The sequence below is a fragment of the Cotesia typhae genome, unplaced genomic scaffold (assembly GCF_013202065.1).
Source record: "Cotesia typhae breed Kobodo isofemale line unplaced genomic scaffold, CoteBio_Ctyphae contig_20, whole genome shotgun sequence".
Classification (NCBI taxonomy): Eukaryota; Metazoa; Arthropoda; class Insecta; order Hymenoptera; family Braconidae; genus Cotesia; species Cotesia typhae.
Window position 1 is genome coordinate 61,109 of NW_027423725.1, and position 28,000 is coordinate 89,108.

General features: G+C 25.0%; 5 protein-coding genes and 1 long non-coding RNA gene across 11 annotated transcripts; 2 read left to right on the forward strand and 4 right to left on the reverse strand.

The window, feature by feature from the left end:
• Positions 1-258: 258 nt before the first annotated feature.
• On the reverse strand, positions 259-9,662 carry LOC141538375 (uncharacterized). 3 transcript variants are annotated; one of them, XM_074259795.1, is made up of 7 exons: positions 9,493-9,662; positions 8,304-8,452; positions 7,915-8,148; positions 7,482-7,620; positions 4,077-4,229; positions 1,498-1,848; positions 259-1,206 (listed from the first exon to the last, which is right to left on the reverse strand). In XM_074259795.1, exons 1-7 carry the CDS (start codon positions 9,622-9,624, stop codon positions 1,051-1,053), a joined length of 1,314 nt encoding a protein of 437 aa, XP_074115896.1. In that variant the 5' UTR covers positions 9,625-9,662; the 3' UTR covers positions 259-1,050. The 3 variants fall into 3 exon arrangements, with proteins under 3 accessions (XP_074115896.1, XP_074115898.1, XP_074115897.1); XM_074259797.1 differs by having other exon boundaries at positions 8,304-8,448; positions 9,493-9,625; XM_074259796.1 differs by lacking the exons at positions 7,482-7,620; positions 7,915-8,148; positions 8,304-8,452; positions 9,493-9,662 and adding an exon at positions 4,598-5,566.
• On the forward strand, positions 481-2,142 carry LOC141538383 (uncharacterized). Its single transcript, XR_012481042.1, has 4 exons — positions 481-548; positions 1,037-1,157; positions 1,560-1,805; positions 1,892-2,142. It is a non-coding gene; the product is annotated as an uncharacterized LOC141538383 (long non-coding RNA).
• Positions 5,987-21,589, forward strand: Pgm2a (phosphoglucomutase 2). Of its 4 annotated transcripts, none has more exons than XM_074259789.1 (10): positions 5,987-6,595; positions 6,660-6,704; positions 8,334-8,405; positions 16,592-16,919; positions 17,890-18,352; positions 18,436-18,623; positions 18,682-19,083; positions 19,167-19,272; positions 20,523-20,749; positions 21,328-21,589. In XM_074259789.1, the coding sequence occupies exons 4-10, from the start codon at positions 16,597-16,599 to the stop codon at positions 21,428-21,430; spliced, it is 1,812 nt and encodes a 603-aa protein (XP_074115890.1). In that variant the 5' UTR covers positions 5,987-6,595; positions 6,660-6,704; positions 8,334-8,405; positions 16,592-16,596; the 3' UTR covers positions 21,431-21,589. The 4 variants fall into 4 exon arrangements, with proteins under 4 accessions (XP_074115890.1, XP_074115892.1, XP_074115893.1 ...); XM_074259791.1 differs by having other exon boundaries at positions 8,334-8,400; XM_074259792.1 differs by lacking the exon at positions 8,334-8,405.
• LOC141538377 (START domain-containing protein 10) lies at positions 10,099-16,254 on the reverse strand. Its single transcript, XM_074259801.1, has 7 exons — positions 15,457-16,254; positions 15,191-15,395; positions 14,760-14,907; positions 13,926-14,078; positions 13,261-13,385; positions 13,080-13,202; positions 10,099-12,774 (listed from the first exon to the last, which is right to left on the reverse strand). The coding sequence occupies exons 2-7, from the start codon at positions 15,344-15,346 to the stop codon at positions 12,670-12,672; spliced, it is 810 nt and encodes a 269-aa protein (XP_074115902.1). The 5' UTR covers positions 15,347-15,395; positions 15,457-16,254; the 3' UTR covers positions 10,099-12,669.
• Positions 21,453-27,466, reverse strand: LOC141538366 (uncharacterized). Its single transcript, XM_074259777.1, has 3 exons — positions 27,325-27,466; positions 27,040-27,212; positions 21,453-26,105 (listed from the first exon to the last, which is right to left on the reverse strand). Exons 1-3 carry the CDS (start codon positions 27,336-27,338, stop codon positions 21,592-21,594), a joined length of 4,701 nt encoding a protein of 1,566 aa, XP_074115878.1. The 5' UTR covers positions 27,339-27,466; the 3' UTR covers positions 21,453-21,591.
• On the reverse strand, positions 27,276-27,891 carry LOC141538380 (uncharacterized). The gene is made up of 2 exons (XM_074259809.1): positions 27,616-27,891; positions 27,276-27,539 (listed from the first exon to the last, which is right to left on the reverse strand). The coding sequence occupies exons 1-2, from the start codon at positions 27,756-27,758 to the stop codon at positions 27,353-27,355; spliced, it is 330 nt and encodes a 109-aa protein (XP_074115910.1). The 5' UTR covers positions 27,759-27,891; the 3' UTR covers positions 27,276-27,352.
• Positions 27,892-28,000: the final 109 nt, after the last annotated feature.

A 28,000-nucleotide genomic window follows, 5' to 3' on the forward strand; every position in this document is an offset into this window, starting at 1 on the left:
ATATTTTATTTGTAAAAAGCAGGGCACGAGGTCATTTGTTGACAATATAACTATTATATTTTAAAAAACACTTCCCTATTAATCTATTGTTAACTAATCAACAGTTAGTTAGTTAATTACTAAATAATAAACTTTAAATAATAGTCGCACAAAAAAAGTAACAGGATACACTGGGGAGAACAAGACACGAAGAAGGTTACGGCTGCATTATCCGCTAAATCATTGTCATTTACCCAAGGTTTATGAAATCAACTTAAGTTTTAGTAAATTTATCATTTTATTTTTAAGTTAAACAATTGTTTTTTTTTTTTTTTTATTTTAATATATACACGACTCAAATTTCTATAACAATAATAAATATTTAGTGTAAATTCAGTATTATAGGTTTAGATTAGCTTACGAAATGCAAAAAATCCATTTCACTTGTGACCTTGATATTTACACACTTTTATTTTTAAATAATTTAATTAAACATTTTTCAGATGATAAAGACCAATTTGTTTGGGTTATAACTTCTTAGCCGGTATTTCTTCTTCTGGAAATTAATTGTAAGTCAAAATGACAATTTAATTAATACAATTAAATAATAAATAGTTAATTACATTTATTATTATTTAATTATAAATAACAATTAATAAATGTTTGTCATAATTATTTACAATTAATTAACTGTCAAAAAAATATAACTTTACATAATACTAAAATTGAGAAACAGCTGATAATTTTTAGAATTTTTTTTTTTAACAAATAAATTATTTTTAAAAAGTTAAAAATTATAAATGCAATTTTTTTAAAATAATTTTTTAGTTTATTTTAAAATAAAAATTAGAAATTTTATAAAATATTTTTTTTTACACTGACAGATGTCAGCAGACTTCAGTATTATCAAGTGTTTGCTAAGTTCATTGTTGTAACATAAACTTAAATCTCAAACAAATTGGTCTTTATCACCTGAAATATATTTAATTAAGTAATTTAAGACCTGAACTATTTAAATTATAAATTTAAAAATAGTTTTTCATTTTATTTTTTTCAGATATTCATTTTTATTTACCCCTGATGATCTTGGGACGAAGGTATCACTGTTGGCAAAGTTGTACAATTTAAAAGCGCTCCACTTTCTAAGTCTTTGCCATTGTTTTCGGTATAATCACGGGGTATGCTCATTAAATTACGACGTCTTGCTTCTTTTTTTTCTCTTTCAATCTTTAAAAAATTATTATTATTATTATTATTATTATAACTATTATTACTATTATTATTTTTAAAAAAAGCGGGAAATTTAAAATTTTAAAATTGTTCGCACAAATTTATTCTATTATTATTATTATTATTATTATTATTATTATTATTATTATTATTATTATTATTATTATAACTATTATTATTACTATTATTATTTTTAAAAAAAGCGGGAAATTTAAAATTTTAAAATTGTTCGCACAAATTTATTCTATTATTATTATTATTATTAAAAATAAAAATAAAAATAATTACCTTGAAAAATAATCTCAAATAATGACATGGAAAAATAACACACCGTCCTTCTTCTTCTTCAGCATCAATATAGACTCCGCGTACCAGAATGGAGTTACTGCAATTTAGCAGTCCAAGAAAAACGAAACATCCCACGTGAGTGATCCAGCAAGAAAGCTCCGGGTCCTCTGGAATAAACCAAAGATCCAGCATGCTCCAGACTCCTCTCCAGACATTAACTGTCCCAATGAAGCTCAGCAGGAGAAATGCATCAGCGGCCAGGAGTCGAGGGAGTCCTTGGATTCGACTGCAGGCATATCGCATCACAGGTTGTAGACAAAATGTTATCGCTACTATCACGTACCCAATTATCTGAAAAAGCCAACTGATTTTTAATTAAAAATATCTCTTTCAGTATCGGTCATACATGACTTCATTAATTTTGAGAGTGATCGGAAGTGATTGTGCCTTTTTAAATTTAATCAATAGCATCTTAGATTATCTTTAAACGATTAAATTTAAAGGTCTTTATTTAATCAAACGATTATTTTTTTAACTTCCCGCTGAGAAAATTTTTTAATTTTTTTAATTAAAGAAATTTTTGATTTTATCAAAAATTAATGGTCAGAAAAAAATTTATTTGAAACAAAGAGCATTGTTGTCACTAGAAATTAATTTTAAACAATATTATTTCTTAGCTGAAGAAATTAATTTTTTTTACAGTAAATTTTTTTTTGACCTGGAAAAAGAAATTTTTATTTCTTCAGTGAAGAAATTTTTAACACTATTTTTAATTAAAATTTATTTTCTATTTTTTAGTTCAGTTTTTTATAAAAAGCGTGTTTTTTAATTTTTTTTAAATTATTATTTATTTTAAAAAATTGTTTTTTTTTTTTTTTTTTTTTAATTAATTAATTAATTAATTAAAAAAAATTAATAATTCTTAAAAAATTTTTTTTAAGTTAAAAAATCTACACTTAGATATTTTGCCGACTGCTTTGACTTGAACTTAGCGACAAGTTTCAGGGATGACCTGCAGGGTCAACTGTCCAGATTTTTTTTTGATTAAACCTTGAAGACATTGACGGACACTCGGTCAAGTGCACTGGATCAAGTTCAATGCGTCCATTAATAAAGTTAATAGTTCTATAGACTAATGGGTAAATACATAACAAGAAAGAGACGACAGAGTTGTCGCGGATAAAGAGGAGGATGAGGTGGAGGAGGATGATGATAATACAAGAATCCTACCGCTGAATTAACCTACTTAAATCATCTCTATTACTTAATCGTCTCTAAACCTTGCTTTTATAGATTCAAGTCATCTGTTTTACTCTTTACTCTAAATATAACAATTTAATTACTAATTAATATTAAAAAAAAAACAAAAAAAAAATATTTCCTGCCTGAAGAATATTTATAATATATTAAATATTAATTTTTTTTTTTAAATAATTAATTAAAAAAATATATAATTTTTTAATTTTGTTTAGTAATTAAATTTAACGTAAAAAAGTATTTTTTTAATACAGAAAATTTATAACCCTATCCGGAAGAATCTATTAAAATACTCTCAGAGTTATTTTCTGGCACGTGGGTGTCTTCCGGTTGGTATTATCGTACATAAAGCGTCACGTGTCTATTTAACGCTTCAAAAATAAATGAAATTATAATTTTAATCCGCAGATTTTTTTTTCTTTTTTATATTATTTTGTTTATCGAAGAAGAAAAAATACTCTGTGGTCTTTCTATGACCTAGTACAAACAATATTTAACTGACCGTTGGGAGTAAAATAATATACGGGTCAGTACGTGCCTTTACAATTGTTTGATTGAAGAATATTCAATTATATAATCGATTCTTTAGTCAATTACTCATAAGATCATTCAAAAAAATAATATATATTTTCTTTTTTCAGATATTCAATTATTGAAAACAAGTTATCAAGGAAGAAATACAGAAATGGTTTTTTTAATGCAAATTTTGATATGGATATTAAAAAAAAAAAATTTATTTAAAAATTTTTACTGGATTAAAATCAAAAATTCATTTATTTTTAATTTTTTTAATTATAAATTTAAAAATTCATCAAAATTAGAAAAATTACAGTTTTAAATAATTTTATCAATATTTTAGATCTGAAAATTTAATTCATAAAATTGACAAAATTTTAAATTTAAAAAAAATTTTTTAATTACAAAATTAATTAAAAAAATTTTGGATTTTTTGAAAATGAAAAAAATTTTTAAATTACGCAATTAATATAAAAACCCAAAATTAGACAAATAATATTTTTAATTAAAGACAATTACATGAAATTTTATCAATATTTTACATTTGAAAAATTTTTTAATAAAATTGAAAAAATTTTGAATTTTTTAAAAATAAAAACAAAATTTTTTTTAATTATTAAATTAATGTAAAAAATTAAATTAGACAAATAAATATTTTAAATTAAAGAAAATTATGTGAAATTTTATCAATATTTTACATCAGAAAAATTTTTAAAAATTTTGAATTAAATTAAAACTAATTTTTTTTTTTTTTTCAGAGATAATTTAAAAATAAATCTATTTAAAAAAGAAGAAAAAAAAATTACCAGTGAACAAATGGATGAATACTCCCGATTATCCGGGAATAAATGTAAGTCTAAAAGAACCCAAATTCCTCTCCAAACAAAGACAACAAGGGTTCCAACGATTCCAACGCTGAATAGGCAATCCAAGGCATACAGAGTCCAATCTCTGGTATTCTGCAATTATAAAAAAAAGCCCATGTAATTATTTGTTTATATTATAAACATAAATTTTAAATAACGGATAATTAAAAATACAGATTAGATAAAGATTTATTTAACCGGCGGATGACAATAAGATTAACGATATAAAATATATAACATAAACATGATAAATTTGACTAAAGTCTAACGAACGACATCAATTTTAATATAATAATAAATTACAATGAGATACTACGACTGATATTGATACACGGTATCAATATTTTTGTTTTCATTAATTTACATTGAGATTAATAAATTTTTATTTAATTTTTTTCTCCTCGCGGAAAATTTTATACAAAAATTATAAAATATATTTATTTCCAGGAGACTGAACTTACATCGATTCTGAACATGGTTGGCACCTCAAAGTACCCTGGATGAGAATCAAGACTGAGAGAAAACGGCGGAGCGGAAATATTTCTAATGCCTTTCATGAACCCGAGCGCAACTAGCGCAAAAACAGTTGTTGCAATTACAGTGTTGGGATTCTGTTCGGTGTACAGATGCAAAACGTGCCAGCCTCCTCGCCAAGCATTGACACAGCAGAACCCGAAGATCGCCGTGTAGATCCGGGACCCGAAGTAGTAAAGAAGACGATGCTTGTCCGGGTGCAGAAAATCATTCAGAAAATGCTGAATTACGTTGAAGAAAAATAGCCCGCCGTACCCGACTATTATCGAGGTCGCGTTGCTCCAGAACGGGTCCTCTGGGTAGATGTAAAAATCACTCAGGCTCCAGGTTCCTCGCCAGTAACCTACCACCGCTGGCGCCGCGACAAATGCCGAAAAAATGGCGTCTAGAATTGTTAGAACTGTGTAATGGACATTGTACCGGGTGGCAGGACGCTCCCGGGTCACTGACGAGGCTACTCCGGTTGTTCGTAGTTCTACCATTCTCCAGTCTTGGTCAATATTCATTTCCCAATTGTTTTTTTATTTAGATTTTTTGTTTTGATTTACTTTTTTTTTTATAAATTAATGTAATTCCATAGTTGGGTTTTTCGTATTTTAAACTCGGCAATTTTTATCTCGATTTTGAAATTGAGACAAGCAATTTAGATATCATTTTTTATTGTCTTCTTGGTAGAGGATTAAGTTGTTTGGGTAAGCCGGTTGTTTAGACATTTGAATTTATTTTATTTATTTGTTTATTTTTTTTTTACACTCAAATTTGCGGAAACATTTTTACACTAGTAATTTCTTTTTTTTTTTTTTTTTTACACTTTTTTTATTAATTATTTTATTGAAAATTTATTTATCGATAATTTTAATTCAAGTACTTTTTTTTAATTCATTTAATATTTATGTCTAAAAAGGTTATATTACACTTTAATTAAATTAAAATTTTTTTTATTAAAATTTTAATTAAATTTTTTTAATAAAAAATTTTTAATCAAATTTTTTTTAAACAAAAATTTTATTAAAATTTTTTTTTAATAAAAATTTTAAAAAAATTAAGAAAATAATTTTTTTTATAAGAATTTTGATAAAATTGAAAAAAAAAAAAATTATTTTTTTAAATAAAAATTTTAATAAAAAAAATTTTTTTTATAATTTTTTAATAAAAAAATTTTTTTTTTTATAATTTTTAAATTTATTTAAAAAAAAAAAATACTTAACAAGTGACACTTTCTAAAATAGCAATTTAAAAAAACTAATTATTTAATGAAATTTTTTATTAAAAAATTACCAAGTGATGAAACAAATTACTCAATTAAAAATATTCACAAAACTATATCATTTTAAAAACAGGCATTTTAAAATAATAACAACAGGTAGTTTAAAACAAAAAAATATAAAATAATAAAAAACTGGCACTTTAAAACAAACAAAACTTGAATAAAAAAAAAAATAGTAAAAAAAAAAAAGAAAAAAAAATAAAAAGTAAATGATTTGGAAACAATTGGGTATTGGTAACCAGGTCGAGCAACGAATGAATGAGTACTGGATCCCTTCGGCAAGTGCTATCTTTTATCAAGCTTAACCGTACCAAGCTACCACGGGGCCATAACCAATACTAATATACAAATATATACTAATACTAATACTAATGCTTATATTGAGCAAAGTTGTACGAGAGACTGGTTGTCATCACATCGGTACACACAACTATTTCAATACTTGAACAACTTGAACATCGTTATTACACGCCGAGTTAATACACCGGTAAAAATTTTACCGAGGGAGATGGAAATTGTTTATGAAATAATTGTAACAAGTGAGATAACAGATGCGTTCCCCTTCGTTCTATCTTTAATTACGATTTAAAGCTCCCACCAGCTCCTAAATCCTTTTAGCTTTGCTGGCTAATCACGGACGAAAATTTACTTACCGAAGGTATATTAATTTAATTATCTATTTATTTATTAATTTTTATTCTTATCTTCTTTTTTATTTACAGACTCTTCAGAAGATATTTTTTTTTTTCGGGGAATTTTTATCGGCTGTAAGTAATTAGTCTGTTGCTGATTTAAATTATTAACATTAATTAATATATATTTATATTTTAAAAATTATTAATGAAATTAAAATTAGCAGTCATTTTTAATTTTTTAAAATTTATTTAACAAAAAAAATTTATTTAAAAAAATTGCAAAACTTAACCTTAAAAAAATTTCTCATTTCGCCGGGGAATCCCAGAACCCAGCGAAATCTACTGTAAACTTTTCCAACTAAATCTATTTATCTCGCCCAAAAAATTGTATTTTTAATTTTTAGCGCCAATTTTTTTTTTTGAAATAATTTATTTGTTAAAAAAATTCTAAAAATAATTAAAAATCTGCTAAATTAATTTTCATAAATAATTATACCTCATTTTTTTTAATTAATTTATTTTAATAAAAAAAAAATTTGACGAGATTGTTGAAAATCGAAATTTTAATCATTTAATAAACGAAATTTAAATTTTTTTGAAAAGAAGAAATATTAAAAAATTAAAAAATAAATATTTAATAAGTAGAAATTAAAAACTCGAAAATTAAAAATAAATAAAACACCTTGAAAAATAATGAGTGGCATTTCCTGTGAATAAAAACCACGTCTTTGTATAACAATAATAATCAGACGCTTTTTGTCAGTCAATTAAGCTCGAGTTTCAACAATCTTCTCACCTTGGTCTGTCGTTACACTCAATTTTTAATCAATTTACTTATAAATAAGCTATTTAGTTTTTTTCTATACGATAAACCAATTTAAAATATTTAAAATAATTATTCTCTCTCACCTTGCGGTATCTCGTTGGGAATTTAAAAATACTGCTGGGTAAATCCGCGATTACAATTAAAGGCGGCGCCAGTAAATTTCTGCTAGATCTCAGGATCAACAGGACACTCAGTAGAAAAATTGTCACTACTGAAACAGTCCTTTTAATCATGAATATTAAAGTTTACTTTAATTTGTAATTAATTAGATCCTGATGTTACACTCATCAAGACCTTTTATTTGAGTACCCACATCAATTTTTCATATATTTTATATATTTATATATATTATATATATATGTATATATGAAAAATATATAAAAAATGCATGTGGGTACTCAAATGAAAGCTCTTGATGAGTGTAACATCAAGATGAGCTTATATCTTTAAAAATGTCAATTTTTAAGAAAGTACAGTGCAATATTTGTCACTTGATATAATTAATAAATTAATTACCATTCATTTTCACCCATCACTGAACTCAGGACAATCCATCCCCCTCGCCACTGCATGTTACATGTCACGCTGAATATATATGTGTACAACAGTCTGACAAAGTGATACCCCGCGCGTCCTATTGGATTTGAATTTCGCCAAATTACCGCGAAATAGTAATGCAATAATTCTCTTGACAAAACAAATATTAGATGCAAACCCGTGCCGATTAAAAAACAAACCAAACCAGAAAATCTAAAAGCAAAAAAAATATAAAATTTTCCTTGATAATAAATCGTTCATTAGATAAAAAGCGTATTGATTATTCTATTCTTGTTCTTACACAAATCACCGTCATCATGATTTATTGCAATCTTGATTAAATTGGAATTAATTATTATAATACTCACGGCAATTCATATAAATCCATTAAATTCCAGACTCCTCTCCAGTGGCCAATTACAAGTGGGCCGATTATTAAACTAGAAATTACTGAATCTGCTATTGGTAAAGTACGCTTTTTTGGTATTTTTATTTTTTCTTCATTTGAAATGTCTTTCTAAAAAAAATTTTATAGTTTTTAAAAGTCTCAAAAGAAAATTGCTATTTTAAATTCATTTTTGTTAACAGTTAACGAATATTCATTAACCATTAATAAATATTTATTAACAGTTAATAAATTTTACTTATTAACTTTTAATAAATATTTTTTTACTGGTAACAAATATTTATTAACATTTAATAAATTATTTATTAATTGTTAATTAATATTTATTAAATCATGTGATAGTGAAGAATCACTTATTAATTAATAAAGCTTATTAAATATTAGCAAATCTTTTTATCAGTGTATTAATTAAAGTTAGCAGTCACGACTATTTTTTAATTTTATTAAACAAGAAATTTATTTTTAAAAAATTACATTTTTAATTTTTTTAAATTTATTTGAAAAAAAATTTTTTTATAAAAAATTAGATTTTTAATTTTTTTTTTAGAAAATTGAATTTAAAAATTTTTTAATTTTATTCAACAAAAAATTGCATTTTATATTTTTTCAAATTTATTGAAAAAAAAATTTTTCTAAAAAATTGAATTTTCTTTTAAAAAATTGAAATTTCTTTTAAAAAATCGAATTTTTTAATTTTACATAACAAAAAAAATTGTTTTAAAAAATAACATTGTATATTTTTCCAAATTTAAAATAAAAAAAATTTTTTTTCTAAAAAATTGAATTTCTTTCTAAAAAAATCAATTTTTATCTAAAAAATTCAATTTTTTAATTTTATTTCACAAAAAAATTTGTTTAAAAAAATTGCAATTTTTTTTTAACTTATTTAAAAAAAAATTTTTTTCTAAAAAATTCAATTTGTAAATTTTCAATTTTTATTTAAAAAAAAAAAAATAAGCTTTAAATAATTATTTCTAAAAAATAGCATTTTTAATTTTTTAAAATTTCTTTTAAAAATTGAATTTTTTTCTAAAAAATTGAATTTTTAATTTTTTTTTTTCAAATTTCTAAAAAATCAATTTTTTTGCCAAAATTAATTTGTTAAAAAAATTTTTAAAACAATCATATAAATTTTTATAAATTATACTTACATTTGAAAGACAATTTTTAAAATGATAAGTAAAAATTTTCAATTCTTCTTCTTCTTCTTTATTTTTTTCTGTTTCCTCTTGACAACTCTCATTATTTTCACATAAATTTTTGACATTTAAATCACTATTCATTGCAATTTTCTAGTTCTTGATCTTAACAGCGTTAAGAATAAAGTACTAATGAAACATTTCAATAAACAAAGATGTTGTTTAAAAAAAATTAAAAAGTGGGAGATTAGAATTGAAAAATAATATTTCTCCTTACGCTTGCGCGAATTGTTTAAACCGACGGTAATTTATTCGGAATAATAATAATAATAATAATAATAAATATTTATCGATTAATTAAAATAGATTATAAATTGTTTATTTAAAAGAATCTTGCTAAGGTGATAATTAATTATAAAAATAAATATATTATTGCGCAAGTTTTATAATTTTACGGTAAATATTTGCGATAATTAAAATATACTTTTTTTAGATAAATTTATATAACAAAACCTTGGAATTTCATTTTTAGGAGTCGGATTAAATTAAATAAAATGTAACATACATTTTTTAACAATTAAATTTTTAATAAATGTTATATATATATACAAGGTGCAATAATATGGAAGTGAAATAATCACTTTTAATATACGAATACATTCATCAATAATAACATATTTTTTTTATTAATTGTAAATTTTTAATAAAGGGATGTAATCGATTTTACCGAGAAAGTTAATCAGTACAATTTTTTAGAGGATTAATTTTCTATAAAAAAGTATTATTTGAAAATTTTTTAGTTTAAAGGGTCATTCTGGTTGGTAATTTTCAAAAAAAAAATTTTTTTTTTATTTTCTTAGAACTAAAATTTTTTTTTTTTAAAAATCATAAAAATTTTTTTTATAAAGTTTAATTTCAAACTTTTATTTAATAAATTTTTTTATTCAATATTTTCGCGGGAATTTTAAAAATTTGAATAATTTATTCAAAAATAGCGGGAAAATTTTGGCGCGAAAAAATAAGTATTTATTTAAATTGATCTTTCAGTTCCAAAAAAAGAAAATAAAGAGGTAATTCTGGACAATAACTTGCAAAATAAATTTTTTTTTACATTTTTTAAAAGTAACAAATAATTAACTATTTTTTTTACTATTTTTTCTTCATAAATTTTGCAATAATTTAATTAAAAAATTTATTTCTTTTTAATTTTTGGTTTAATATTAAATATTTCATTAATATTTTACCAAAAATTCATCTAATTTTATCAATAATCATCAAAATAACTCTTTTTAAACAAAATTCAATCCTAACCACAAAAAGTTTTCCATTTCTCCGGGGAATCCCAGAACCCAGCGCCACCTACCGCAAATTTTTCAAACTAAATCTTTCCCGCCCAAAAAAAATTTTTAAAAAATTGTATTATTAATTTTTAAAAATTGTTAAAATAATCAAATAAATTTTAATTAATTCAGAATGACCCTTTAAAAGATATTACATGAAAAATTGAGATTAATATTAATAAAAAAGGAAGTTAACAATACTTTTTACATATTATTATTATTATAAATGTAACAATTAAATGATTAATATATTTGATTACTGTGCTCATGCAAAATTCACATTTATAAGCATTTAAATGCATATCATTCAGTTAAAACAATTATTTTTATCATTTAAAATGATTAACAATTTTAATAATTTAACTTTGTGCTATTTTATCAGTTTTTGTTATAAATCAAACTTTGATTTAAAGTTATAATTTTATCAAAAAGTCTTTCTGTTCTGATCGTTATTGTATACACAGCCCTTTTTATTATTATTATTATTATCATTATTATTATTAGTATTATTATTATTAATATTATTATTACTGTTATTATTTTAAGAACAATGCACGCCTAAACTCACGAAGCCTTTTGTTTATTTAATAACATCATCGTAATATTAAATATTAATTGTTAAAAAATTTTTGTGCTTGGAAGAAAAAAATTTTTCTTATAAATTTACTTTATTAGTTGATAAAAAAGAGATATTGTTGAAATAGACCGGTCTGGTGTGCAGATATGTTAAAATCATGTGCGATATATTTTTGATATAGAAACGGTCTCAGCCATTAATTATTAAATTATTTCACCTTTCTGATAAATAATACAAAAAATTCTTCCTTGCAGTAAATTTTACATTTTAAAATTTTATCTGACCTTTAGTTTAAAAAAAAAAAATGTTGTCTTCTTTAAAGTCTACGAAGTATATAAGTACTTTGGCAAAAATTTTATTTTAATAAAATTACAAGAAAAAAAAAACAGGCCACACTTTAAATAGCACTTTGTTAATCACGTAGTTACTAAATAACAAATACTGCATGTAGTTTTATTTAATACACTAATTAATTAATTAATTAATTACAATAATCTATGTTATTTAGAAAATAAGAAGAATTTTCTCTCCATATGATAAAATCTTTTTTTTTTTTTTTTTTTTTTGTCATTCATACATAATTAAGAAATGACCTAGTATCTTGTGAACTATTGACATTTTTTAAGAAATAAGCTCATCTTGGTGTTATATTCATCAAGACCTTTCATTTGAGTACCCACATCAATTTTTCATATATTTTATTTATTTATATATATTATATATATAAATATATGAAAAATATATCAAATATGCATGTGAGTACTTAAATGAAAGCTCTTGATGAGTGTAACATCAAGATGAGCTTATATCTTTAAAAATGTCAATAATTAAGAAATTACAGTGCAATTTACATTTTTTAAAATATAAGCTCACTCCGACATTATACTCATCGAAACCTTTCATTTGAGTACCCACATCAATTTTTCATATATTTTATATATTTATATATATTATATATATGTATATATGAAAAATATATAAAAAATGGCATGTGGGTACTCAAATGAAAGCTCTTGATGAGTGTAACATCAAAATGAGCTTATATTTTTAAAAATGTCAATAGTTAAAAAATTACAGTGCAATTTAACAAAAGTCACATAGTGACTGCAAAGTTTGCTAGTAATAAATTAATTAATTAGTGTTTTAATATTTTTAGGCTGTAATACTACATCTATTTTTTTTTTATGATTGCTAGTTAATCATAACAAATATAACAAGTTTATTTTTTAATTGTAATTATGATTAATTAATAATTAATGAAATATAAATTAATTAATCACTGTCCATAATCATCATATCTTTGGCTATTTGATCTTTCAAATGCGACTCATCAACGTAACTATTTTTCATATTTTTTTCTTCAACAGATTTTACGCACTAAAAAATAAAAAATTATTTTTATATTCTTCTTTTTTTTAAATTTGTAAATTTTAGCAAAACTAACTTGCTACAGAAGTAAATTAAATTAATTTTTAAAATAAAAATTTATTTACTTCTGTTCAAGTATAACGATAGTAACAAAATGGCATATACCAGCGCAACTACCGCCATTTTGTTTGACAACAATTTTTTAGCGATTCGGGTTAGGGACTGAGACTAAACTAGCAGTAACTAATTGTTCTAGCGACTAATGACTAGCAATCTGTGCTGAAAAAAGCTAAGGTGTAAATAAATTAACTTACATCTTCAACGCGTATTCTGGGCGCCATTATCTGTTCGGGATAATGCCAGGGCTTGTGGTTAGGCTTGTTCGCCTTCTTCCATTCTGGATATGCTACTGATGCTTTGTGTAATTTTTTAACCATCTGTTTCAATAATACAATAATTAATTTTTTAATTAAATTTTTAAATAATTTTTATTACCTTGGGTGCAAATATCTGAGTGATTTTATTTACAAGCCATACAGGCAATTTTCCATGGGGATCTGTGTGAGAAACATATCCTAATTCTACACCATCTCCATTGCGCGATGGTCTTACAACGTATCCTGTTAATAAAATATCAAATTTTAATTAATATAATTTAAATAATTGACAAAATAAAATAAATTTTGTCGATAGAGTATTTAAATAATAAAAAAAATTTTTTTAATTTAATCCCGTATAATTTTAATTATACTCAGTAGAAATTTGGATTATACAATTTAAAAAAAATTTTTTTTAATTTTTAAAATTTGTTAAAAATTCGATAATTAATTTTTTTTTTAATTGTTCATTTTTTTATGTATTTTTTAAAAAATTCAATACTATGCATGGTTAGAAAATATTTAAGCATAATTTTTCTGAAAAATTTTTGGTAAATATTTAATTTTTTTTTTTTTTTAAACAAAATTTCTATTTTATTTTATTAATATATTTTTTTTTTAAATACTTAAAAAAATTAACAATTAAAAAAAAAATTGACAATCAAAATTTTCACAATAAATATAAAAATATCTTTAATCCAAAATTTTCTAATTTACAATCCTTAAATCTCCGGAGTCACACAATGCAAGTTGCTAGTTTAATTTAATTTATTTATTATTCACCTGTTAAATAAGAGGTAGCTCGAACAAAATGCTTTCTCGGTGGATGATCCTTGTGGAATACTGAATGATTTAGTATTAGCTGCTCTCTTCCGGTATCTAACCAGGATCTTTGTAGAACAAAGTCGCGATTTTTTAATGGAGATATACAGGCCACTACAATTTAAAAAAAAAATTCTTTTTTTACCAAGTATCTATTTAAAACACATACTCTTAGATAAAAAAAAATCAATGACTTTGAATTTAGCAGTCACTTGACCATTTTTTAATTTTTTTTTTAACAAACAATGTTCAAAAAAAATAATTTTTTAAAAATTGCATTTTTAATTAATAAAAATTTTTTTTTGTCTATAATTTATTGGTTAAAAAAAATTCTTAAATTAATTTAATAAGGTAAATTAATTTTCATAAAAATCAATAATACTTAAGTTAGCCGAGATTTTTAATTTTTTTTTTCAATAATTAAATTAGAACAAAAAAATATTTTTAAAAAATTACACTTACAATTTTTCAAGTTTTTTACAAATCAAATTAAAAAAAAAAATTTTTTTTAATAATTTTTCTAATGAAAATAAAGTTAGCTAACATATAAAAATCTTTATGATTTTTTTTTATTAAAAATTTATTATTAAAAAATTTTTTTATTTTTTTAAAAACTTCAAAAACAGTAAAAAAATGCTTCTAAAAATTTTCACTTGTAATTTTTATTAATTTTAACAAGTGAAACTTTTTAATTAAATTTTTTTATAATAACTTAATTGCTATAAATATCTAAAATAATTTTTATATCTGTCAATTTCAGGGTCATATTAATTTTAATTAAAAATCAATACATACTCGAATAATAACCGATATCATTATTGGGATTAAAAAACCCAATGTCCTTAGACTCGATCATATGCGTGTCCCAAACTTTTCTATACTCTGGATCATGCAGGACGTCATACAGCGTTTCTGGTTCAACATCTGCGAATCTGGTTCTTATCTAACACAAAAATTTTAATTTTTACAAAAAAAAAAATGAAACTGAAGTTAGCAGACGTCTAAAAATTTTTGATTTTTTTTTATTAATTAAATTACAATTAAAAAAATATTTATAAAAAATTGCACTTATATATTTTCAAGTTTTTTACATGTGAAAATTTTTTTTTTAATTTTTTAAGTGAAATTTTTTTCCAAAAAAATTTTCTAAAACTTTTTAAATGTCGGCTAACTTTATTTTCATAAAAAAAAATTTTTAAAATCTAGATACAATAAAAAGCACTTACTTTAATCATCTTGAAGCTTATTCCTGGCACATGCTTAGTCCATACGGACAAATCAGGCTTATTGTAGTCCAGCTTCCAGTCATTGTTATCGTCGTACAATTTTTTAAGCTTCTCAAAATCTCTATCCTCAGCAATTTTCACAACTCCCACCTCCATCTCCAACGGTTTGCTTTTCTTATCAATTTTGAAGCTTTTTTTTTTCAACCTAAAACAAAACTCGTCACCATATGCCACAAAATTAATCTAATAAAAAATAAAATTCTTACCGACAGTGAAGTTAAGTAATTATTTCCCAGGTACTGATGGTTTATCAAAAAACCATAATCATTTTATTATAGCTCAAACTTAAATACCCCTTGATCTTTTACTATTATTATTATAATAATGATATATTATTACTATTAATAATAAATATATATAATATATTTTTATCCACAATTAATAACCTTTAACACTCAACTATTGATTAAATGAACGTAACAATAAACTTCACCTTTAATAACTTGTTAACTATCACCCGACAACAATTAATTGATTCGGTGATTTAAATTTTCTACCCTTATATTTTTTTTCCTTTTTCTAAGATCAACTTCACGATATTTTACTACAGTCTCTATGCATAATATATATCTAACACATTTACATAGTCAATACACTCGGCTACTTCCGTAATCTGACAAGTTAATTTCAAAAATAACGCGCGGAGTTTTCTGCTGCGCAGTCGCTTATTTTTGCTACTGCGCATGCTTAGTTTCTTATTTTCACTACTGCGCACGCGCAGTTCTAAAATTTTCACCGCTTTTATTTCGACGCATGCGCACAAGCTTCAAAGTCATGCGCAGTGATTTTAATTTATAAAACTGAAGTCAGCTGACAGATGTCAATTTTTTTAATCAATTAAAATAAAAAAAAATCCTTTTAAATATTTATATTTATAATTTTTTTTTTTATTTTCATAATATTAAATTGATTAGTAAAAATAATAATAACTTTAATATAAAATTCTAAAAAAATTTAGTGTCATTTTTTTTGCCGGCCATTTTGTCAACCGAGTTTTACCGAAAGTAATTATTATTCTTATTTGATAATAATAACAACTATTTATCTAGTATATATATATATATATATATATATATATATATATATATATATATATATATATATATATATATATATATGGTATAAATAAAACAAATCAAATAAATAAGACTTGCGCGTGTAAACTTGTCAAAGAAAACTAAAACACATAATAATATTTATCATTACCTTTTAATCACCGAGGTCAAACATTTAGATATTGATTCTGATGCAATGGGATATTAAAATCCTGATATTAAAAGTAGGTTATTATTGATTATTATTGAATATTTTTTCTATTTATTAAAACTGAAATTTAATCAGAAAAAATGGAAGTCAAAACCGGAATCAAGGAGCTAGATGACAAAATATCTGAGTGGTTAAATTTCAACAAGGATCCAGCAGCTAAAAATGAAATCCTGGAGCTTGTGTCTCAAGGAGATGTCAAATTACTCAGTAAATTATTTTTGCAACGATTGGAATTCGGTACTGCGGGACTGAGAGGTCGAATGGGCCCGGGGTACAATCAGATGAATGAAGTCGTCATTATTCAGACAGGCCAGGGGTTGATGAAGTACTTGGCAGCTTCTGTGGATGATTTAGAGGAAAAAGGAGTGATTATTGGATACGATGGACGCTACAACAGCAAAAGGTATGATTAAAAAAAAAAATTATATTTAATTAATGAGGTAAAAGCTGCAATTACTGACCGGGGTCTAAATATTGACACCCTAAATTATTTTTAAATATATTTAATCATCTGCAATAAAAATAACTATCATATAAATTTTTATTAAATTCTAATTAATTAAAAAATTGAAAAAAATTATTGTCAGTTGAAAATATTAAATATTAATTATTAAAAAAAAATAAAGTTAGCACCAGTTCATCAAACCAGCTTACGAGCGTCTATTTTCTTAACAACTTTGGTTAGAAAAGGATTTTTTTTAAATGCCGAGTTTAAATTAATTTCTTCATTTAATTATATGATCTTTTTTTTTTTTTTTTTTTTAATTAACAATATATGAAAAATTTATAAAATTGAATAATCGAAATTAATTGTATGCTTTATAATATTTAAATAATGGGTGTCAATAACTAGTTGATAATTTTTAAGTTGAATCTCATATTGACAGCGCTATCACGCCTTTTTTTTACTTAAACCTAAAAAATTAACTGTAAGAGTTTGATCTCTTCTGATTAAATAAATTAATTTTTATATTTTTAAAAGTAATTAATCATTTATGGAAATTATTATTAATAAACTTTAATAATAACTTTCGATAAATAAGAATAAGCAGATGATTCGACGCATGCTTAGTATAGGTGTCAATAATTGGGGCTAAGGCCCATAATGTCAATAATTAGATCAATGAGTTTTTTAACCTGTCAATAATTGGTGTTTCCGGATACTCTATTTAATTATTTAAAATTAATTAGTAAATATCAGTGATTATCATTTTAAAAAAAGAAATTGATTAGTAAAAACATTACTTGAGAAATTACCACAAACAAAATTCAACGATATTGATATTTAATTGCTTAAAAAAAATTAAATTGTAACTTTGTCTCTAATAGTATCAATAATTGGGAATTTTACCTTAGTGATGAAAAATTTGCAGGTTTGCTGAGCTAACTGCAGCGATATTTATTTCAAATAAAATCCGAGTGTACTTGTACTCGAAGGTATGTCCAACGCCATACATACCCTTTGGAGTCCAGAAGTACAAGTGTGCTGCGGGAATAATGATTACGGCTTCGCATAACCCGAAGGATGACAACGGGTACAAAGTCTATTGGGAGAACGGCGCGCAAATAATTTCTCCTCATGACAAAGGAATTTCTAAATATATTCTCCAGAGTCTGGAGCCTGCTGAGGATGCATGGATTACGGAGGGAATTTATTCCTCTCGACTGTACAAAGATCCGCTGGATGAGGTAATGTCTTCCTACAACAAATTGATCAGAGATGACACTATTTACCCGGAGGTTAGTGGAAATACTAGTTTAATTTTTACTTACACCGCCATGCACGGTGTTGGGTATGAGTATATGTGTCAAGCGTTCAAAGCTGCCAATTTTAAGGTAATTTTTTTTTTTTTATTTAATAAAAATAGCTTTCTTTATAAAATATCATTAATTTAAAATAAATAAATTTTACTTTTTAGGAATTTCTAGCAGTGGAAGAACAAAAATTACCCGATCCTGATTTTCCAACTGTTAAATTTCCAAATCCAGAGGAAGGAAAGAGTGCATTAGATTTAAGTTTCAAAACTGCTGAGGCCAATGAGTCCAGTGTGATACTCGCCAATGATCCTGACGCAGATCGATTGGCTTGCGCTGTTAAAAAAGAAAGGTAATTAATTTTAGTAATTAAATTAATATAAATTACTAGAAGTTTAATAAATTTTCAGTGGCGATTGGCATGTATTTACCGGCAACGAACTAGGAGCTCTTCTAGGATGGTGGATGTTGCATCGATACCGGGTCCAATTTCCTGACAAAAATATTTCCGACACCTACATGATGGCTTCCACGGTTTCTAGCAAAATTCTCGCCTCTATGGCTAAAAGAGAAGGCTTTAAATTTGAGGAAACTTTGACGGGGTTCAAATGGATGGGAAATAGAACTTATGAATTGAAAAAAAATAGCAAGCAAGTGCTGTTTGCCTTTGAAGAGGCCATTGGATTCATGTGTGGCGATAATGTCTTAGATAAGGATGGCATTTCTGCTGGAGTTCGTGTCGCTGAGATGGCTGCTTATCTTGAGACTATGGGATTGACTTTGTTGGATAAATTGAATGAGATTTTTACAGAGTAATAATTTTTTCATTATTATTATTATTATTTTTTAAATAATATTAAATAATTAATTAATTAATTAAATATTTTTTTTATAGGTATGGTAGACATATTAATGACAATTCTTATTGGATATGTCATGAACAAGAAGTTATTAAAAAAATTTTTGAACGTTTGAGAAATTTTGAGAGTAAACCTAACACTGTAAGTTATATTTTAAAATTTAATTTTTATATCTAAAAATGTAATGAAGCAATTAAATACTGAATAAAAAATTAGAAGGTAGTATTAAAAATTACACAAAGAAGAATTAAAAAAAATATAAAAAAATTAATTTAGCAGATATTATTATTATTAAAAAAAAAAAAAAAAATTGGAGAAATTTTTAAAAATATTTTTTTATAAAATATTTAATTGATAAATAAAATTATCAAATGTTAAAAAAAAATAGACATTGTAACAAGTAATTAATTTTTTGTTAAAAATTAATTTCTTATCACAAAATAATTTATTTTTTTTCAAAATAAATTATTTACAAAAATCGATCATTTTAGAAAAAAAAAAATTTTTTTTATCTTTTACATTATCGTTTTTTATGATACCAAAAATTAATAAAAAAAAGTAAGAATAAAAACTCGAGTATCGTAAATGAAATGCAGAGTAATATGTACATACATTTGTATAAATGAGGAAATATTGAAAGGAAAATAAGTACAATATTATCGCTAAAGTATGAAGGTCAACTGGTGTCCAGACAACTAGTTTCTAGCCGAGTGTTTAGACTTAAATGCATCACTCCATTACGGTTGATTGTATACAATCTATATATATTAGTAATTACGTGTATAAGAGCATGAGCTGGCATAAATGCCTCGGATATATGTATGTGTCTTTGGGCATTACAATACAGTCTACAATGTAGTTTACAACATAAAACACTTGTTATAGACTTTAAGAGATGTTATATTTTGTTATCTAGTTAATCACAATATTTTGTTAATTAATATTAATTAATATTAATCACATCTAAGTTTATAATTTAAGAATAATAATTGCAATGTCCGAAGTAGTGACTAGTTACTGGATCAATAAGTTTCTGATAATGTTATTGACTTCTTTAGCGTTATTACCACCTTTGTTATTTGTTATTTTATCAATGCCAGTTATACAATCGTTGTTTGTTCTTTCACCTTTCTACAAGGATATTAATTACATTGCATTATTGTAAATTTTTTTTAAATAATTTTTTTTTTTTTTTTATTTAAAAATTTCTGTTTAAAAAAATTTTTATTAAATCTTTTTTTTTATTTAAAAATATTTATTTAAATTTCTTCTTTATAATTTTTTTTTTTTTTTTTACTTAAAAATATTTATTTAAATTTTTTTAAAAATTATTTTTAAACAAAAAAAATTAATTTTATTTATAAGTAATAATTTTTTTTTTTTTATTGCAGTATCCATCAAGTATCTCAGGAGGAAAATACACAATAATAGGGATCCGTGATTTAACAACTGGTTACGATAATACGCAAATAAATAACAAAGCGATTTTACCAACGTCAAAGTCAAGCCAAATGATAACATTTACATTTGCAAATGGGCTGGTGAGTACTCTAAGGACCAGCGGAACCGAGCCAAAAATAAAATATTACACGGAATTGTGCGCATCTCCAGAAATCCAGTGAGTAGAAATTTTCCAATAATAAATAAAAATTTTAATCTTATCTGATAAGTCCCCCTTAATACGCTGATAGAATTTGTTTATATTTAATAAACTTTATTAACTGTTAATAAATGATTTTTTAACATCGTAGAATTTAATAAATATTTATAAACAGTTAATAAATTATTTATTAAATCGCGTGTTTAAAGTTAAAAGGGCTTATAGCTAAGGGTTAATAGGGATTTGTGGTGAAAGAGCGTATAAAAAATTTACAATACAATACAAATAGAAAATAAATCAATCAAAAACAAATTACGTAAAAATTAAGTAATAAAAAAAAATCACAGGTAACATTCAAATATTTTGAAATTTCCCGCTATTTTTAAAACATTCAAATATTTTAAAATTTCCCGCTTTTTTTTAAACATTGTAATATTTTAAAATTATAACATTTGAATATTTTAAAATTTCCCATTTTTCTTCAATCATTATAATTTCATGATAATTGTTCATGTTTTTAGATTTTATAATAACTATTTCTTAAAATAAAAAGCGATTTGCAAAGGTAAAACATAAATGATATTTTTTAATTACAGAAACCTCAATGTACTGAATGATATCTTGAGTGAAATGGTATCAGCAATAGTGAAAGAGTTCTTGCGCCCAGAATCAAATGGATTGATTGCGCGTTCTACTTAAACCAAAAATAAACATTCCAATGTCATCGAAACTTAATTAATTTATTTACATTAAGTAGCTTTGAATATCAAAATATAACAATGTAACATTTTTTTTTATTAATAAATTTACAAATTTAATAAATTTAATAAATTAAGAAAATTACAAAACAAAAAATAACATTATTTTAATTTTTTAGGTTTTCTTCGACCGTTCGACCATTTTTTAGGAGCTTCTATATAAAAACTAATGCACTCTTCATTCAAGTAATCCATCAAAACACTCACACTGCATTTAACCCCACGGTCTTTAATTTTCCCGTGTAAAGTTTCCAGCGGAAGCGATTCATACATCAAAACTTTTCTGTGAAGATCATCGTCTTCCCTCAGCAAAATTCCAAAAGCTTCCTTCACACTTTTAAGATCTTTCTGGTCATATTCAATGTCAGTAAGATCCATTTCTTCCGGAAGTTCCGAAGAAAATGACTCTCGGTCATTATTTCCTCCACCAGAAATTCTAATATTATCATCTTCATCATCCGTCCGCAAGAGGGACTCAATTCTCCATTTATATTCTTCTTGCTTATTACAAAAATCCATTTTTTTATTTACAATTTCTTCAAGAACTAACGGATTAAGCGATTCATAAATGTAAGTCAGTAATTTTACCGCGCGGTGGCGCTTCTGGTTTTTTAAACCATATAAATTTAACTTCCTGTTTAACTCTGGGGTTGAAAGAAGGTTATAATCAACTTTTTGTTCAACATTTAAAGACACTGTCACATTTTCTTTAGATAATTTTAAATAATTACATATTTCTTCTTTATTTATTTCTTCTTCATTTATTTCTTCTTTATTTTTAAATCTATAAAAATCCGTTGACTTGCTTTTATTAATCAACAATCTTGTATTTTTAACCGGCGAGACTGTCGTAGATCTTCTTAACCTAAAATTTGAACTTGTAGATGGCACCTGTGTAGAAGTTTCAAAATTACCAGCGCCACCTTCAAAAATAAACTCCGAAAATTCAATAGGCTCAAATGGAGAGTCTCTAGAATCATCAGACAAAGAAATAGGCGACTTAGGAGTCGGAGATATAACTCCGCATTCTTTTAAAATATTTGTAAGGTTAGAAGTTATTGTTTTTCCCTGTGAAGCTATGTCTTGACTCAAAAAAGTCGAGTTTTTTTTTTTTTTTACAGAAAATATTTCTTCATCCGACTCGACAACTAAATCTTCAGATCTCTGTCTTTTGCAACTCTTGTCTTCTTTTTCTTCATCACTCAAAGTTAAGTCCAAAACCGATTCTTCATCAAGATTGTCTTCCGGTTTGTATAAATCGTACCTAGACAATTCTTGTAAATAAATTTGATTTGTTGTTGATATTCTTCTCATTTCTTCTTTAGCAACAAAATAATCTTTTACTGATTTATCATCTTCGTCAAGATCAATAACTTCGTCAGAGTTAAAAGATTTATAATCTTTTGAAACAGACTTTTGTAAACAAAAAGACTTCTCTATTATTTCATCAACATTAAAATCATCATCTTCAAAGTCATCATCATCAAATTCAATATCAACAAGTGATTTTTGACTTAAAATACTTTGTTCTACATTTTTATCATCAACTTCAATCACTAAATCATCATCTTCCAAAATGGCGTCTTTTTCTGTTTCAAAATTTGAGCCAAAAGATGACGCTGGGCTGCAAAGACCTGAAAATTGTTTACTATTTGAACCAACAGATGGCGTTGGGCTTTTAAAACCTTCTGAGATTTTATCATCTTCATCAGTAACTTTGTCAGAGTTAAAAGATTGACTATAACCTTTAAAGTCAGCAGATTTTTGTAAACAAAAAGACTTTTTAATTATTTCATCAACAAAATCATCATCTTCATCAAATTTAATATCAAGAAGTGATTTTTGACTCAAAATACTTTGTTCTAATTTTTTATCATCATCTTCCAAGATGGCGTCTTTTTCTGTTTCAAAATTCGAGCCAACAGATGGCGCTTGGCTGCAAAGACCTGAGAATTGTTGGATATTTGAACCAACAGATGGCGCTGGGCTTTTGAAACCTTCTGAGAGTTTTTGGCTAAAAGATTTTACTATTTCTTTTTTAGACTCGCTGTCTTTTATCAAATTTCTGTAATACGCAATACTATTATCTTTATGTGTCAATTTATATTTAGTATACATAGAAACATTCGGATCATTAATTTCAAAACTTTGCGTTAAATTAGAAAGATCTTTTATTTCTTCATCGCTTTCAAAATTCTCAAAATTTTTTAATTCTTTTTTAGCAACTTTTTCTCTAATATCATCTTCAAAAATACTCAACGCTGATTTTTTGACAACTTTTTCAGGCTTTTCAATAGATTTCTTCGCAGCCCAAAATTTACTTCCGCGGCGCAAATTAATATTACCAGAATTTATTTCAAAATTTTTGTACCTGTCGGTTAAAGACTGATCGGCTTTTTTAAATTTGTTTGTTTTAGTCTCGGGAAGAAATGAATGTTCATCATCACTGTCAGCTAAAATGTCTCTGGCATTTCTTCTTTGGATTTTTTCTAAAAATACGCTCAATTCACTGCGTGTTTTCTTCAACGTGTCGTTAAAATTTTCAGAAAAACTTTGAACCTTTTCAATATCCGGACAAGTTGATGATCTTCTCAACACACTTTTTGAATTTTTATCATCTATTTCTTCATTTAAAGAATTTAAATCAACAGTTGAATTTTTTGCTTCTATTTTAACAGAATTATCACAGACAATTGAATCTTCATCCTCAAAAATATCCGGGGACATTGTTAAATTCGTATTGTTGCTCTTAAAATTACCCGGAGAAGAAAAATTCGCTATTTCTTCATCAACACTCTCATTCTTACAATTATAATTTTTTAAATACTCACTTAGTTCCTCATAATTATATTTTTGAACCAACAAACTCAATTTATCAATTCCGACTTTTAAATCTTCAATATAACCACAGTAAATAAATTCTAAAAATACTAACGCGGTAAAAAAATCAATGTCTCTCCAATTTATCTGGTACTTGAATTGATCTTTAGATTCCAAATTTTTTATATTAACTTGATCAATTTTTACTAAATCACGGTACAAAAATTGACAACGAGTCCAGAAGACAACAGAGTGGCCATAAATAAATTTATCATCTTCACATAAAATAATTACATCGCTACAATCTGAAGAATTCAACATTTTTCTCCAACTATTTGCTAAAGAATTTTTTACAGTAGATTTTAGCAATTTTTTTGGAGTTTCTTTAATTTTTATTTCTTCTTTTTTAGAATTTTTTTCATTTAAAATTAAACTATCTTCAACAAAATTTTCTCCAGAAAATTTAAAACTACAATTTTCAAAATTTTTTCCAGCAGACTCCAGCCGACAATTTTCTCCAGCTTTCAATTTTTTTGGAGTTTCTTCAATAATTTTTTTATCTTCTAAAATTTTTAAATTTCCACTTTTTATTTCTTCTTTTTCAAAAGAATTTTTTTCATTTAAAATTAAATTTTCTCCAGAAGATTTAAAGCTACAATCAGCTTTTAAACTCCTTTCCGCCGACTCTAAGACACTTTTAGAGCGTTCCAAAATTTTTTCCGAAGATTCAAGAGCATCTTCAATTTTTTTAAAATTATTACTTTTAAATTCTCCATAATTTTTTTCCTTAAAATCTAGCTCTAAAAATTTATTTTGCGACTGAAGAAAATATTCTGGATCACTATTCTCACCCTGATCAAGATCCATTGGATCACAAGGTGCAATAAATCCCTCTAAATTTTTAACATAATAAAACTCACCTTTTTTTTTCACAGAAGAGCCTTTCCAAAGTTTTCTCCCGGGCTCTAAAATTTCCTTTAGCGCCTTACTAACCAACTTAATCTCTCCAAGATCATCTTGAAGATCCACAGCAACGCAAGTGGCGTCTGAATTATCAACAATGACCTCAGCAATCCTCTCAGCGAGCAATCTCTGCCTAGTTTCCTGAGTGCGGGTCTGCAGAACTGTCTGCGAGTTCAATTTCTTCTTCTTGGGCCGCTCTGTGACTTCAACAGCGGGCTTGTTAGTGAGAAAGCCGAAATTCTTAAGAGTATTTTGCCTCTGCGAGGAGCTCAATAATATTTCTTCGCCAGCTAGAGCAATTGCAGCGTCTAATTCTTCAAGATTCTGAGCTTCTTGGAGAGACTCAGACAACGCGAGTGCTAACTGGACGTTAGGATCTTCTGAGCGAAAGTCTGAACGTCGGAAAGTAGACTTTCGTCGCGGCTGTGCGAACGGCTGAGCTGGCAAGCCAATTGCCCGACGCTCTTCAGCTTGGCGCTCCTGCAAAGCTACAGCTTCTAATAATTTTCGGGTTGATACTTTATTTTTTGACGCGCAGGTTTTTGAGTGAGCGATCTGGCTCGCGGAATCGCAGAAAGTTTTTAAACACAATGGACAAGGGAATGATGTTGCTGGTTTGAAGAACGATGACTCTATTGACATTTGATTGGAGTCTTTTTTAGTTGCAGCTTTCCGGTTTGACTTTTTGGGCCTTGTTTTAGGCTTGTCAAGGAGCTTTACTGTTGGTTTGGATAATAATTTTGGAGACTTGAAGTCGGCTAAGCTGTCATCTGGCGGTGATACTGGTCTTTTTGATGGCTTTTTAAGATTTGATGGTCCAGGTTGGTTTTCATCTATTTAAATACAATTTTTATATTAAAAATTTTTACCAAATAAAATAAATAAATAAAAATAAAATCTAAATAATTAAAAAAAATAAGGATAATTTTATCTTTGCTCTATTAATATAAAAAAAAATTTTTTTAATTTAATTTAGAGTCATTGAAAAGGTCGAGACCTGAATTTGTGCTCTAGTTAATTTATTATAATAAGTTTTCAAAGTACTTATAAATAGATTTTAATTTCACGATAAATAAAATTTATTTATTTATTTATTTTTTTTTTTTTTTGTAAATGTCAATAGGGTTATACGTCAAAAATTAATTTATACTAGCAACCTTGCAATCACTATGTGACTGCCGTGACTTGTGAAATATAAAAATTTTAAATTTTGCTTTATTAAATAATAATGTTCATTATTATTAAAAATTTTTTTTAATTAATGACACTGTAATTAAAAGATATTTAACAATTTCTTAATTTTTTTTTAAATAAACTAGGTCTAGAAAATATATTTTTAAAAAAATTGCATTTATAATTTTTTTTTGTATAAATTTTAAATGAAAAAAAAATTTTTTTTTGCTATAATTTATTTAAAAAATTAAAAAATTTATCAAATGTCTTTCAATTTAGTATAATTATAATAAAAATTAATTTAGTAGATTTAAAAAAATTTTTTTAATTCTTTAAGAAGTAAATTAGTGCAAAAAAAATTTGAATTTTTAATAAATAAAAATGTAATTTTTTTTTAAATATTTGCTTGTTTAAAAAATTAAAAAATAATGTAAAAATTAAGTTAGCTGATATTTAAAAATTTTAATAATTTATTTTATTAAAAAAATATTTAAAAAAAATTTTTTTTTTAATTTTTAAAATTACATATGCAATTTTTTTAAAATATTTTTTTGTTGTAATTTAATAAATGTAATGATAATTAATAATAATTACCTGGTCTATTATTAAAACTCGAATTAATAGATCTTACAGCGGGAGAATTATCGCTGTGTTTAATATCCGACAACTTGGAAGCCCTAGTTGATGGGGGAGTCTTAAAATCATTCAAACTATCCTCGCTAGCCGACGAAACTCTTTTATCATTCGACTTCTTGACACCGCGAGTGCTGAAAGTAATAAAAAAAAAATTATTTTTTAAAAAAATGGAGTGAAGTAAAATAATTAACATCAATTTTAATATCAACCAAACATTTTTTTATTAAATCCTCTACAAACTACCTTTTGTTATCCATTTTATTAAAATTATCTAGAAGGTAGCCGAGTCATAAACTCTTTGGTCTTCTTTTACGACTCCTTCTTCTTTGTCCTGCTTGTTTTGTAATATCGAGTTTATGAACGGATCATTTACCATCCACTTTTGCCGGTCCTGGTATGATGACGGTGCTGTATTCTCGAAAAAGCGTATCAAGTAAGGTTGCGCCCATTCAGCTTTTCTGAAATTTTTAAATAAAATTTATTAAATAAATTATTTACTATTTTTGATTTTAATAATTAAATTAATTAACTTACGTGAATAAATGACAACCCAACGTGAACACACCAATACAAGCAAAGCTGAGCGCATGAGAATATTTATTCGCAGGAGTTCCTCGGAGACGATTTGGCTTGCGCTTTTTTAAATTTGTCGTGTCATGGAATGTTTCATGCCGCATTACAAAAATTTTATTTGTCACTTAGGGTTAATAGCATTTAATTATTTATTTTTTTTACGTTAAATTTATTTTATTTCTTTTATTACTTTATTGTTATTGTCTGCTTTTGCTGCTGCGACAACTTTTTTAATATCTAACCTCAAAAAATAAAAATGGCGGATTTTTAGCGCCTGCGCAATGGCTTCTTTTGTCAATAATTAAATTATTTTTTTTTTTTTCAATAATTAAATTGAAACAAAAAA

Bases quoted from the DNA above. Each gene is read 5' to 3' on its own strand.
- LOC141538366 (XM_074259777.1), bottom strand. The intron at 26,106-27,039 runs GTAATTATTATT...GTATTTAAATAG, and splicing joins GAGTTTTAATAATAGACCAG to ATGAAAACCAACCTGGACCA.
- Pgm2a (XM_074259789.1), top strand. From the start codon at position 16,597: ATGGAAGTCAAAACCGGAATCAAGGAGCTAGATGACAAAATATCTGAG. The intron at 19,084-19,166 runs GTAATAATTTTT...TTTTTTTTATAG, and splicing joins TTGAATGAGATTTTTACAGA to GTATGGTAGACATATTAATG. The intron at 20,750-21,327 runs GTGAGTAGAAAT...TTTTAATTACAG, and splicing joins TGCGCATCTCCAGAAATCCA to AAACCTCAATGTACTGAATG.
- LOC141538377 (XM_074259801.1), bottom strand. From the start codon at position 15,346: ATGGAGGTGGGAGTTGTGAAAATTGCTGAGGATAGAGATTTTGAGAAG. The intron at 14,908-15,190 runs GTAAGTGCTTTT...TTTTTGTGTTAG, and splicing joins TAAGCTTCAAGATGATTAAA to ATAAGAACCAGATTCGCAGA. The intron at 14,079-14,759 runs GTATGTATTGAT...TTTAAATTGTAG, and splicing joins TGATATCGGTTATTATTCGA to TGGCCTGTATATCTCCATTA.
- LOC141538380 (XM_074259809.1), bottom strand. From the start codon at position 27,758: ATGCGGCATGAAACATTCCATGACACGACAAATTTAAAAAAGCGCAAG. The intron at 27,540-27,615 runs GTAAGTTAATTA...TAAAAATTTCAG, and splicing joins TTGGGTTGTCATTTATTCAC to AAAAGCTGAATGGGCGCAAC.
- LOC141538375 (XM_074259795.1), bottom strand. From the start codon at position 9,624: ATGAATAGTGATTTAAATGTCAAAAATTTATGTGAAAATAATGAGAGT. The intron at 4,230-7,481 runs GTGAGAGAGAAT...TTATAATTGCAG, and splicing joins TCCCAACGAGATACCGCAAG to AATACCAGAGATTGGACTCT. The intron at 1,849-4,076 runs GTAATTTTTTTT...TGGCTTTTTCAG, and splicing joins ATTCATCCATTTGTTCACTG to ATAATTGGGTACGTGATAGT.